A 13,146-nucleotide genomic window follows, 5' to 3' on the forward strand; every position below is an offset into this window, starting at 1 on the left:
ACATCCACCCTGTTGCTTTCTATTTCTGAGTAGTTTTCTGTTGTGTGGATGCTCTAGAATGTGTGAATTTATTTTCCTATTGATAGATATTTGGGCTGTTTCTTGCTTTCACCTATTTTGATTAAAACCTCCGTGAGAGGGGGTGGAGCCAAGATGGCCGAATAGGAACAGCTCAGGTCTATAGCTCCCAGCATGAGTGATGCAGAAGATGGGTGATTTCTGCATTTCCATCTGAGGTACCAGGTTCATTTCACTAGGGAGTGCCAGACAGTGGGTGCAGGACAGTGGGTGAAGCACACTGTGCACGAACCGAAGCAGGGCGAGGCATTGCCTCACTCGGGAAGCTCAAGGGGTCAGGGAGTTCCCTTTCCTAGTCAAAGAAAGGGGTGACAGACGGCACCTGGAAAATTGGGTCACTCTCACCCTAATATTGCACTTTTCCAATGGGCTTAAAAAGTGGCACACCAGGAGATTATATCCCACACCTGGCTCAGAGGGTCCTACACCCACGGAGTCTCACTGATTGCTAGCACAGCAGTCTGAGATCAAACTGCAAGGCGGCAGCGAGGCTTGGGGAGGGGCACCTGCCATTGCCCAGGCTTGCTTAGGTAAACAAAGCAGCCAGGAAGCTCGAACTGGGTGGAGCCCACCACAGCTCAAGGAGGCCTGCCTGCCTCTGTAGGCTCCACCTCTGGGGGCAGGGCACAGACAAACAAAAAGACAGCAGTAACCTCTGCAGACTTAAATGTCCCTGTCTGACAGCTTTGAAGAGAGTAGTGGTTCTCCCAGCACGCAGCTGGAGATCTGAGAATGGGCAGACTGCCTCCTCAAGTGGGTCCCTGACCCCTGAGCAGCCTAACTGGGAGGCACCCCCAAGTAGGGGCAGGCTGACACCTCACACGGCCGGGTACTTCTCTGAGACAAAACTTCCAGAGGAACACTCAGGCAGCAGCATTTGCGGTTCATGAAAATCTGCTGTTCTGCAGCCACCGCTGCTGATACCCAGGCAAACAGGGTCTGGAGTGGACCTCTAGCAAACTCCAACAGACCTGCAGCTGAGGGTCCTGTCTGGTAGAAGGAAAACTAACAAACAGAAAGGACATCCACACCAAAAACCCATCTGTACGTCACCATCATCAAAGACCAAAAGTAGATAAAACCACAAAGATGGGGAAAGAACAGAGCAGAAAAACTGGAAACTCTAAAAAGCAGAGCACCTCTCCTCCTCCAAAGGAATGCAGTTCCTCACCAGCAATGGAACAAAGCTGGATGGAGAATGACTTTGATAAGTTGAGAGAAGAAGGCTTCAGATGATCAAACTACTCCGAGTTACAGGAGGAAATTCAAACCAATGGCAAAGAAGTTAAAAACTTTGAAAAAAAATTAGACAAATGTATAACTAGAATAACCAATGCAGAGAAGTGCTTAAAGGAGCTGATGGAGCTGAAAGCCAAGGCTTGAGAACTACGGGAAAAATACAGAAGCCTCAGGAGCCAATGTGATCAACTGGAAGAAAGGGTATCAGTGATGGAAGATGAAATGAATGAAATGAAGCGAGAAGGGAAGTTTAGAGAAAAAAGAATAAAAAGAAATGAACAAAGCCTCCAAGAAATATGGGACTATGTGAAAAGACCAAATCTACATCTGATTGGTGTGCCTGAAAGTGACAGGGAGAATGGAACCAAGTTGGAAAACAATCTGCAGGATATTATCCAGGCAAGGCAGGCCAACATTCAGATTCAGGAAATACAGAGAACACCACAAAGATACTCCTTGAGAAGAGCAACTCCAAGACACATAATTGTCAGATTCACCAAAGTTGAAATGAAGGAAAAAATGTTAAGGGCGGCCAGAGAGAAAGGTCAGGTTACCCACAAAGGGAAGCCCATCAGACTAACAGTGGATCTCTCAGCAGAAACTCTACAAGCCAGAAGAGAGTGGGGGCCAATATTCAACATTCCTAAAGAAAAGAATTTTCAACCCAGTATTTCATATCCAGCCAAACTAAGCTTCATAAGTGAAGGAGAAATAAAATACTTTACAGACAAGCAAATGCTGAGAGATTTTGTCACCACCAGGCCTGCCCTAAAAGAGCTCCTGAAGGAAGCACTAAACATGGAAAGGAAAAACCGGTACCAGCCCCTGCAAAAACATGCCAAATTGTAAAGACCATCGAGGCTAGGAAGAAACTGCATCAACTAACCAGCAAAATAAACAGCTAACATCATAATGACAGGATCAAATTCACACATAACAATATTAACTTTAAATGTAAATGGCCTAATTTCTCCAATTAAAAGACACAGACTGGCAAATTGGATAAAGAGTCAAGACCCATCAGTATGCTGTATTCAGGAAACCCATCTCACATGCAGAGACACATATACACTCAAAATAAAGGGATGGAGGAAGATCTACCAAGCAAATGAAAAATAAAAAAAGGCAGGGGTTGCAATCCTAGTCTCTGATAAAACAAACTTTAAACCAACAAAGATCAAAAGAGACAAAGAAGGCCATTATATAATGGTAAAGGGATCAATTCAACAAGAAGAGCTAACTACCCTCAATATATATGCACCCAATACAGGAGCACCCAGATTCATAAAGCAAGTCCTGAGTGACCTACAAAGAGACTTAGACTCCCACACAATAATAATGGGAGACTTTAACACCCCACTGTCAACATTAGACAGATCAACGAGACAGAAAGTTAACAAGGATACCCAGGAATTGAACTCAGCTCTGCATCAAGCAGACCTAATAGACATCTACAGAACTCTCCACCCCAAATCAACAGAATATACATTTTTTCAGCACCACACCACACCTATTCCAAAATTGACCACATAGTTGGAAGTAAAGCTCTCCTCAGCAAATGTAAAAGAGCAGAAATTATAACAAACTGTCTCTCAGACCACAGTGCAATCAAACTAGAACTCAAGATTAAGAAACTCACTCAAAATCGCTCAACTACATGGAAACTGAACAACCTGCTCCTGAATGACTACTGGGTACATAACGAAATGAAGGCAGAAATAAAGATGTTCTTTGAAACCAATGAGAACAAAGACACAACATACCAGAATCTCTGGGACACATTCAAAGCAGTGTGTAGAGGGAAATTCATAGCACTAAATGCCCACAAGAGAAAGCAGGAAAGATCCAAAATTGACACCCTAATATCACAATTAAACGAACTAGAAAAGCAAGAGCAAACACATACAAAAGCTAGCAGAAGGCAAGAAATAACTAAAATCAGAGCAGAACTCAAGGAAATAGAGACACAAAAAACCCTTCAAAAAATTAATGAATCCAGGAGCTGGTTTTTTGAAAAGATCAACAAAATTGATAGACCGCTAGCAAGACTAATAAAGAAGAAAAGAGAGAAGAATCAAATAGATGCAATAAAAAATGATAAAGGGGATATCACCACTGATCCCACAGAAATACAAACTACCATCAGAGAATACTACAAACACCTCTAAGCAAATAAACTAGAAAATCTAGAAGAAATGGGTAAATTCTTTGACACATACACCCTCCCAAGACTAAACCAGGAAGAAGTTGAATCTCTGAATAGACCAATAACAGGCTCTGAAATTGTGGCAATAATCAATAGCTTACCAACCAAAAAGAGTCCGGGACCAGATGGATTCAAAGCCGAATTCTACCAGAGGTACAAGGAGAAACTGGTACCATTCCTTCTGAAACTATTCCAATCAATAGAAAAAGAGGGAATCCTCCCTAACACATTTTATGAGGCCAGCATCATCCTGATACCAAAGCCTGGCAGAGACACAACCAAAAAAGAGAATTTCAGACCAGTATCCTTGATGAACATTGATGCAAAAATCCTCAATAAAATACTGGCAAACCGAATCCAGCAGCACATCAAAAAGCTTATCCAGCATGATCAAGTGGGCTTCATCCCTGGGATGCAAGGCTGGTTCAACATACACAAATCAATAATTGTAATCCAGCATATAAACAGAACCAAAGACAAAAACCACATGATTATCTCAATAGATGCAGAAAAGGCCTTTGACAAAATTCAACAACCCTTCATGCTAAAAACTCTCAATGAATTAGGTATTGATGGGATGTATCCCAAAATAATAAGAGCTATCTATGACAAACCCACAGCCAATATCACACTGAATGGGCAAAAACTGGAAGCATTCCTTTGAAAACTGGCACAAGACAGGGATGCCCTCTCTCACCACTCCTATTCAACATAGTGTTGGAAGTTCTGGCCAGGGCAATCAGTCAGGAGAAAGAAATAAAGGGTATTCAATTAGGAAAAGAGGAAGTCAAATTGTCCCTGTTTGCAGATGACATGATTGTATATTTAGAAAACCCCATTGTCTCAGCTGAAAATCTCCTTAAGCTGATAAACAACTTCAGCAAAGTCTCAGGATACAAAATCAATGTACAAAAATCACAAGCATTCTTCTACACCAATAACAGACAAACAGAGAGCCAAATCATGAGTGAACTCCCATTCACAATTGCTTCAAAGAGAATAAAATACCTAGGAATCCAACTTACAAGGGACGTGAAGGACCTCTTCCAGGAGAACTACAAACCACTGCTCAATGAAATAAAAGAGGATACAAACAAATGGAAGGACATTCTATATTCATGGGTTGGAAGAATCAATATCGTGAAAATGGCCATACTTCCCAAGGTAATTTATAGATTCAGTGCCGTCCCCATCAAGCTACCAATGACTTTCTTCACAGAATTGGAAAAAACTACTTTAAATCTCATATGGAACCAAAAAAGAGCCCACATCGCCAAGTCAATCCTAAGCCAAAAGAACAAAGCTGGAGGCATCACACTACCTGACTTCAAACTATACTACAAGCCCAGCCGGGTGCGGTGGCTCACGCCTGTAATCCCAGCTCTGAGGGAGGCAAGAGGAGGGAGGATAGCTTGAGCCCAGGAGTTCGAGACCTGCCTGGGCAATATAGCAAGACCCCGTTCTCCCGAAAAAGAAAAAAAAAAAGACAAACTATACTACAAGCCTACAGTAACCAAAACAGCATGGTACTAGTACCAAAACAGAGACATAGATCAATGGAACAGAATAGAGCCCTCAGAAATAACGCCGCATATCTACAACTATCTGATCTTTGACAAACCTGACAAAAACAAGCAATGGAGAAAGGATTCCCTATTTAATAAATGGTGCTGGGAAAACTGGCTAGCCATATGTAGAAAGCTGAAAGTGGATCCCTTCCTTACACCTTATACAAACATTAATTCAAGATGGATTAAAGACTTGAATTAAAGACTTGAATTGTTAGACCTAAAACCATAAAAACCCTAGAAGAAAACCTAGGCAATACCATTCAGGACACAGGCATGGGCAAGGACTTCATGTCTAAAACACCAAAAGCAATGGCAACGAAAGCCAAAATTGACAAATGGAATCTAATTAAACTAAAGGGCTACTGCACAGCAAAAGAAACTACCATCAGAGTGAATAGGCAACCTACAAAATGGGAGAAAATTTTTGCAACCTACTCATCTGACAAAGGGCTAATATCCAGAATCTACAATGAACTCAAACAAATTTACAAGAAAAAAAAAAACAACCCCATCAAAAAATGGGTGAAGGACATGAACAGATGCTTCTCAAAAGAAGACATTTATGCAGCCAAAAAACACATGAAAAAATGCTCATCATCACTGGCCATCAGAGAAATGCAAATCAAAACCACAATGAGATACCATCTCACACCAGTTAGAATGGCGATCATTAAAAAGTCAGGAAACAACAGGTGCTGGAGAGGATGTGGAGAAATAGGAACACTTTTACACTGTTGGTGGGACTGTAAACTAGTTCAACCATTGTGGAAGTCAGTGTGGCGATTCCTCAAGTATCTAGAACTAGAAATACCATTTGACCCAGCCATCCCATTACTGGGTATATACCCAAAGGACTATAAATCATGCTGCTATAAAGACACATGCATACATATGTTTACTGCAGCACTATTCACAATAGCAAAGACCTGGAACCAACCCAAATGTCCAACAACGATAGACTGGATTAAGAAAATATGGCACATATACACCGTGGAATACTATGCAGCCATAAAAAATGATGAGTTCATGTCCTTTGTAAGGACGTGGATGAAACTGGAAATCATCATTCTCAGTAAACTATCACAAGGACAAAAAACCAAACACTGCATGTTCTCACTCATAGGTGGGAATTGAACAATCAGAACACATGGACACAGGAAGGGGAACATCAGACACCAGGGACTGTTGTGGGGTGGGGGGAGGGGGGAGGGATAGCATTAGGAGATACACCTAATGCTAAATGATGAGTTAATGGGTGTAGCACACCAACATGGCACATGTATACATACATAACAAACCTGCACATTGTGCACATGCACCCTAAAACTTGAAGCATAATAATAATAAAACAAAATTAAAAACCTCCATGAGTGCTTTTACATGTATATTTTTAAATATTTAACTTAATTTTTTATCAGCATGTAAGTGTCATATCTTTGCAATATTTTAGTTGTTACTCAAGAGATTACAATATGTGTCCTTTTTAAAATTTCAAATTTTTTAATAAATACAGAGGTTACATTTGAAGGTTTGTTACATGAGAATAGTGCACCCAGGTAGTGAGCATAGTACCTAGTACGTAGTTTTATAACCCTTGCCCCCTCCTTTCCATCCCCCTTTAGTAGTCCTTTTTAGAGGACAATGTACATCTTTAACATAACATATTATACAATATAACATAACACAGTACTGCATGGTTTTCATAAATGTAAAATATTAAAACCTTATGACAGAGCAATTCTATTTTCTTCTTTGATCTTTTGTGCTGCTGTTACAATTTTACATCTACATATTATAAATCCAATAATAGTCATAATTGTTGCTTTTAATAGTCATAGGTTGCTTTAAAAATGAAGGAAAAAATTTAGTCAGATACTTTGGTGCTATGTGAATACACTGCTTATTTTTTAAGTGTTCATTACAATTTTTACACTCCTCAGTTAACCTTTGATACAATAATAACTGTGGTGGTTTTGTGATGATTGCTTTAGCATTTTATCTATGTTGATTAGTATTTGGAATTCTGTAAAATGTATTTGCCCTATCCTTTTTTTTTTCATTTTTATTTATTTAAAGATTTTTATATCAGTGTGAATGCATGGGTATTTATTTGATTTGACTTGATTTATTTTATAGGTCAGTGTTTTAATTATTCATTTGGATGCTTTTCTTGTTCCAGGTTGAACCATTGGGAGTTCTTTCAGGCTGGCTCCCTTTGATATGTTCCCATCATTTTTTTTAAAGAGCTTAAAAAAACAAAACAAAACAAAACAAAACGAAACAGAAAACATTTTGAGGCTGAGCTCGGTGGCTCATGCCTGTAATCCTAGCACTTTGGGAGGCCAAGGCAGGTGGATCACCCAAGGTCAGGAGTTCAAGACAAGCCTGGCCAACATGGTGAAACCCCATCTCTACTAAAAATACAAAAAAATTAGCCAGCCATGGTGGCACCTGTAATCCCAGCTACTCAGGAGGCTGAGAGAGGAGAATCGCTTGAACCTGGGAGGTGGAGGCTGCAGTGAGCCAAGATCGCGCCACTGCACTCCAGCCTCCAGCCTGGGCAACAAGAGCAAAACTGCCTCTCAAAAAAAAAAAAAGCATTTTGGCTCTACAAGATACTCTACATAACCTCTGAATTATCTGATAAGAACAAAAACTGAAAACAATGAAAACTGGGAGATGTACTAAGTCCCTGAGTTTTGGTCACACTGTGACCTATGTGAGACGCTAACCAAAATGCGAGAATTTTTAAGACAAAATTGGAGGCCATCATTCTGGACTGATCTTGTGCACTAGGCCCAAACAGACTAAACGAAACCAAAATGGAGTCACTCATGCTAAATGTGACATAATCAAACTGAAAATTTAAGAAAATAGGTAAATCCTAAAGCAGCCCAATTTTTTAAAAGAGCAGATTCAACACAAGGAGGACTCCTCTACTGTAACCCTTAAAAAATAATAATAACCAGAAGTCCTTGTTTCCACTTTACAAAATCCATAGTTCTGCTATTTTACAGTGGGATTTGAGACTAAATAAGTACATTTTTGAGGGTGACAGCGTAATATCAATGTATAAAGTTTTGGTCTTTCAAAATTGAGAAGATGACCAAAAAGGGAAATTGTTAAATTAATTATAGCCTAAAGCTGTCCCCTTTCCTGTTCAATTTTGCTCAATAGGTTTTTTTTGTACATAGTAAACTGAAACCTAACTGGATACATAAATAGACTGTAACTTATTATTGTACCAACCACTGTGTTTTTACCAATAAAATCACATCAAGTGTTCAAGCCATGTTCAAATAAGGCAAATCTCAAGCTGTAGTCAATCTGGCTGTTTCTACCCCTCATGTCTATTTTCTGTATGTCCCTTTGCTTTTTGTGTCCATAAATCTATTTTCATCATGTGGCTGTGCTGGAGTCTCTCTGATCCTGTTCTGGATTCACAGGTTGCCCAATTTGCAAATTATTCTATGCTCAAATAAACTGTTAAATATAATTTCTCTAAAGTTTTTTTCTTTTAGGCTGGGCGTGGTGGCTCACACCTGTAATCCCAGCACTTTGGGAGGCCAAGGCGGGTAAATCACGAGATCAGGAGTTCAAGACCAGCCTGGCCAACATGGTGAAACCCCGTCTCTACCAAAAATACAAAAAAAATTAGCTGGGCATAGTGGCGTGCACCTGTAATCCCAGCTACTCCGGAGCCTGAAGCAGGAGAATCGCTGAACCCAGGGGGCAGAGATTGCAGTGAGCAGAGATCAGGCCACTGCACTCCAGGATGGGCAAAAGAGCCAGACTTGGTCTCAAAAAGAAAAAAAAAAAAAAGTTTTTTTCTTTTAAAAGTTTTCAAATTTTTTTATATGATGAAAAATAAATAATATGTTGTTGGGCCTCAATTTCCTAAACTCATCCCTCAGCTATTTCCTTAAATTATTCTATGTCTTTTCAAAATGCTTCTTCAATTTCTTTTCTTTTTTTAAGACAGGGTCTCACTCTATCAACCGGTCTTGATTGCAGTGGTGTAACCAATCATGGGTCACTTCAGCCTTCACCTTCCAGGCTCAAGCAATCCTCCTGCCTCTGCCACCTAAGTAGCTGGGACTACAGGTATGCACCACCATGGCTGGCTAAATTTTATTTTATTTTATTTTTCATGGAAACAGCATCTTATTATGTTGCCCAGGCTGCACTGGAACTCCTGAGCTCACCGAATTCTCCCATCTCAGGCTACCAAAGTGTTAACAATACAGATGTGAGCCAGCTAGTGCTTCTGCAATTTCTTGAGATGATTATTCCCAATGATAAACAGTACTGAGCACAAATCTGAAAGGAATCTGGCTTCTTCTGTAGAAGTGTCACTCTCCAGGATTTCAAGGGTCTAGGGCAGGGCAGCTACTTCAGTAGTGTGATCTATGGAGGTGCATGGGCTTTGGCGTCCGAGTTAATCCTGAGTCTCAGCCCAGCCACTTAGTATCTGTGGGTCTTTGGACAATTTTCTTGATGTGAAAGAGTTCTACGAACCACATATGGAAAAGAGGTAGATTGGTACTAATTGCAAAATGGTGGCAATTTTTTATCTCTTCTGTATCCATGCCCATTGCCAGGTGCTTTTACAACTGTTTCCATCAAGATCCAGAATCTGTTTTCCAAACCCTAGATCTGGCTGGCCTTATTGGCTAGAGCAGTAGAAACTTGTGAACATGACAGTGGGCTAGTTTAGGGCCCAGGCTCAAATGGTCTTGAATGCTTCTGTTTTTCTTTCAGAATGCTGCCATCTCCATGAATAAAGCCATGTTAGCCAGCTGGAAAATAAGATACCATGGGGAGGAGAAGCAAGGTGCCCTGTTGACAGCCCCAGAGCAAGACGCTCACCCCCAGAAGCACAGCTGGCTAGTCAACAAGCAGGTGATGATACATGTCTGAAGGAGCTCAGCTGAGACCGGAAGAACAGCCCCACTCAGCCCAGCCTAAATGGCTGACCATTTCAATTATGAACTAGTAAGTTTTGGATGATTTGTTGTGCTACAACAGCTAACTAATACATGCACCCAGTGCAGATAGGACACCAGGATTCAATGACAGGTTGATTACTAGTTACCTTCTAAAAGTGGGCACCATATAGGTACTGATTTTTTCCCCTGATTTAAAGTTGGGTGACTTGTAAGAGAATGTTGAGTAATGCAGAAATACAGGTAGACATGTATGCATGTGATTGGTGCTTATACCCACACAGTCCCACACACCACAGGAGAAAACAGGTAACTACAGCCTGACGATTAGGGCCAAGGCCAATAGCAAAATAAGTTTTGCTTTAATCTATTTTCTCCATATCTAAACATTTGAGGTCAAGAGTGTGGACAGATCTGAAGACACAGAGTTTTATTATCCTGTGGCCCCAACATTCTTTGTTCACTGTCTGATCTCTGGAAGAAAATGGGCAACAGGTGGCTATCAGTGGTCTCCTTGTGGTTATTTTGTTCTTGCTGCCATCTGCTCTTTCTATGGCCACTATCTGTTCCACCCTCAGAACTGAAAGGAGATGTTGGTAGGGAGAGGCTTTTCCTTCACCTCTGGCGGAAAAGGTTTGCTGGGGCCCTTCACCTCCCGACATCAGAGTTGTACTTCAGTGTGGAAGCTTTGGTCATGTGTGGCTCCTGGGTGCCTGGAATGTTCCTGGTCTGAACTGCGATGTGCTAGAAAGGTAAAATACAGAGTTAGTTTCAAAGATTTAGTTTCAAATATTTATATACTTTACTAATAATCACATATTTCTCACATATTAAAATGAAAATTTTTTGATAAATTGGGTTAATTAAATTGTTACAATCAATTCAACCTGTTCCTTTTTTTTTTTTTTTAAGTTTGGTTACTAGAAAATTTAAAATTTACATGTGGCTCACATTTTATTTCAGGAAATTACCTCCGTTCTAAAATTTCAGCCTGCCTGCTCAAAGACCAGAAGCCGGGAAGGTCATAAAATCCGAAATTTTAAAATAATTGTTATTATATTCTTTTCATTTGTGAATAGGCATACAGTATGTTATTTATAAATGCATGTGACTTGACACACAAGGTTAAATGCAAATACCCTCTGGGGTGGGCCTGGCTCAGCTCTCGGAGGAAGCCGTGCCTGAAAAGACTGCAGCCTAAGCTGTCACTCTTTCTTCACTCAGCCCAGCATCTGTTCGCATCTTCTGTCACTCAGGGCCTGAGAAGGTGGGGTTTTAAACGTTATCCAATCAGCGACGCTAGGCTGGGAACCGTCCAATCAGGCACGCAGCTGGAGCGGACAGGACGGCTTCCGGGATGTGGCGGGGCCTTTGTCTCTCGCTGCAGCCTGAGCTCCAGGTCTCCCCTTCACTGCTCTGTGTCCTCTGCTCCTAGAGGCCCAACCTCTGTGGCCCTGTGACCTGCAGGTATTGGGAGACCACAGCTAAGACACCGGGACCCCCTGAAAGCCTAGAAATGGTGAGAGTGCCGGGTCGGACATCCCGAGAGAGGGGAAGGGCTGGTTGTAACCGGTGGGAAGTGGCTGTGGCGGGACTCAGGCCTCCCCGCAGTCAGCTCCACAGTCTGCGCCCCGAGTTCTCCTTGCCCAGCTCGGCCTCAGTCCCCATCAGCCATAAGATGGCGGCTGCGCTGACAGTCGGGACCCCAGGCGTCCTGTCTCTTCACTGCGCAGTGACTGTGCCCTGGCCTGGAGCCCTCTCTGGGCAGCTCTGCACCCGCAGCGCCGCGTCTTTCCCAGATTGTGCAGGGACCACGGGAGGGTCTTAAGGGGACAGTTCCGACTCGGGGTGCGGGTTCATGAATGGGAAGAGCTTTTTTTCCGTGGGGTTCCCAGTTCCTCTTGTCTTCTGTTAAAAATATATGGGAGTCACTACAGAAACATTAAATAATTTAGTCAAAGAGTGGTTCAAAAATTGTGGAGCACCCAGCTGTGGTTTGTAATTTGTGCTTCATGGGCAGGGCTTGAAGAAAAGACCTTTATAAAAAGCATGATGAAGAAAACCAAATTCAGTAATTGGTTAGGTAGAGTTACATAGTTTCTTAATTTGTACAATAAAGGTGAAAATTTCCTGATTATGTAATCAGAGGTTAATTGGCAGTTTATAGTTGGTTAGGGCTGAGTTTTGTTTCTCTCGATGTAGTAATTTACTAAAAAATGCACTTCAGTTAGATTTTTTTTTTTTTTTTTTTTTTTGAGACGGTGTCTCGCTCTGTCGCCCAGGCTGGAGTGCAGTGGCGCGATCTCGGCTCACTGCAAGCTGCGCCTCCCGGGTTCACGCCATTCTCCTGCCTCAGCCTCTCCGAGTAGCTGGGACTACAGGCGCCCGCCACCGCGCCCAGCTAATTTTTTGTATTTTTAGTAGAAACGGTGTTTCACCGTGGTCTCGATCTCCTGACGTGATCCGCCTGCCTCGGCCTCCCAAAGTGCTGGGATTACAGGCGTGAGCCACCGCGCCCGGCCTAGATTTTTTTAAAGTAGGAACCCAGGGACTAGAGACACCTCCGTCTAATTGCCTGCCTTTTAATTATTTTCACAGTCCATGGGGAACTGATTTTCTGCTGCATTTTTCACCTGTGTCCCAAGCAGGGTCTTAAGTCTAAGCCCCATTCCTCATTTCTCCAGCCTCCCTCTGGCTTGCTGTAAGATACTAAATTTCCAGTTCCTTCTGGTGTTTCCAAATGCCAGCTTTTCCTCCCTAATTCACGTTATCGCCTATTTGTCTTTTAGTATACTTTTCTATACCGTATTTTAGTTATTTTTTGACAAAGCATTAAATGACGCTTTTTAAAAAGTTTGTTATCTGTAAATATTTCCCATGAGAAGAAAGCAAAGAATAATCCCCTGACACTGTATTGTTAAAATTCTCTGTGCCTCTTCTCCTTGTATCTTCTCTAGGCACAGAGATCTTGTCAGAATGTTTTTCGGTCAAGGTTTTCCTTTGGAAACTTTATGGGATGATGTGTCCTCAGCCACCCTTTTAGTTTTTATCTGGTCGTGGGTTTCAGTACTGTCTGGGGATAAACCAAGATATCCACCGTGGTTAT

General features: G+C 41.7%; 1 protein-coding gene across 1 annotated transcript in view; it reads left to right on the forward strand.

The window, feature by feature from the left end:
• Positions 1-11,428: 11,428 nt before the first annotated feature.
• Positions 11,429-13,146, forward strand: part of LOC105740306 (zinc finger protein 431) — a 51,424-nt gene continuing 49,706 nt past the window's right edge. The window contains 1 exon segment of the mRNA XM_030809428.1: positions 11,429-11,559. Coding sequence (XP_030665288.1) covers positions 11,557-11,559 — 3 coding nt within the window. The 5' untranslated portion in view covers positions 11,429-11,556.

The sequence above is a fragment of the Nomascus leucogenys genome, chromosome 3 (genome assembly GCF_006542625.1).
Source record: "Nomascus leucogenys isolate Asia chromosome 3, Asia_NLE_v1, whole genome shotgun sequence".
In the NCBI taxonomy this organism is placed as follows: domain Eukaryota; kingdom Metazoa; phylum Chordata; class Mammalia; order Primates; family Hylobatidae; genus Nomascus; species Nomascus leucogenys.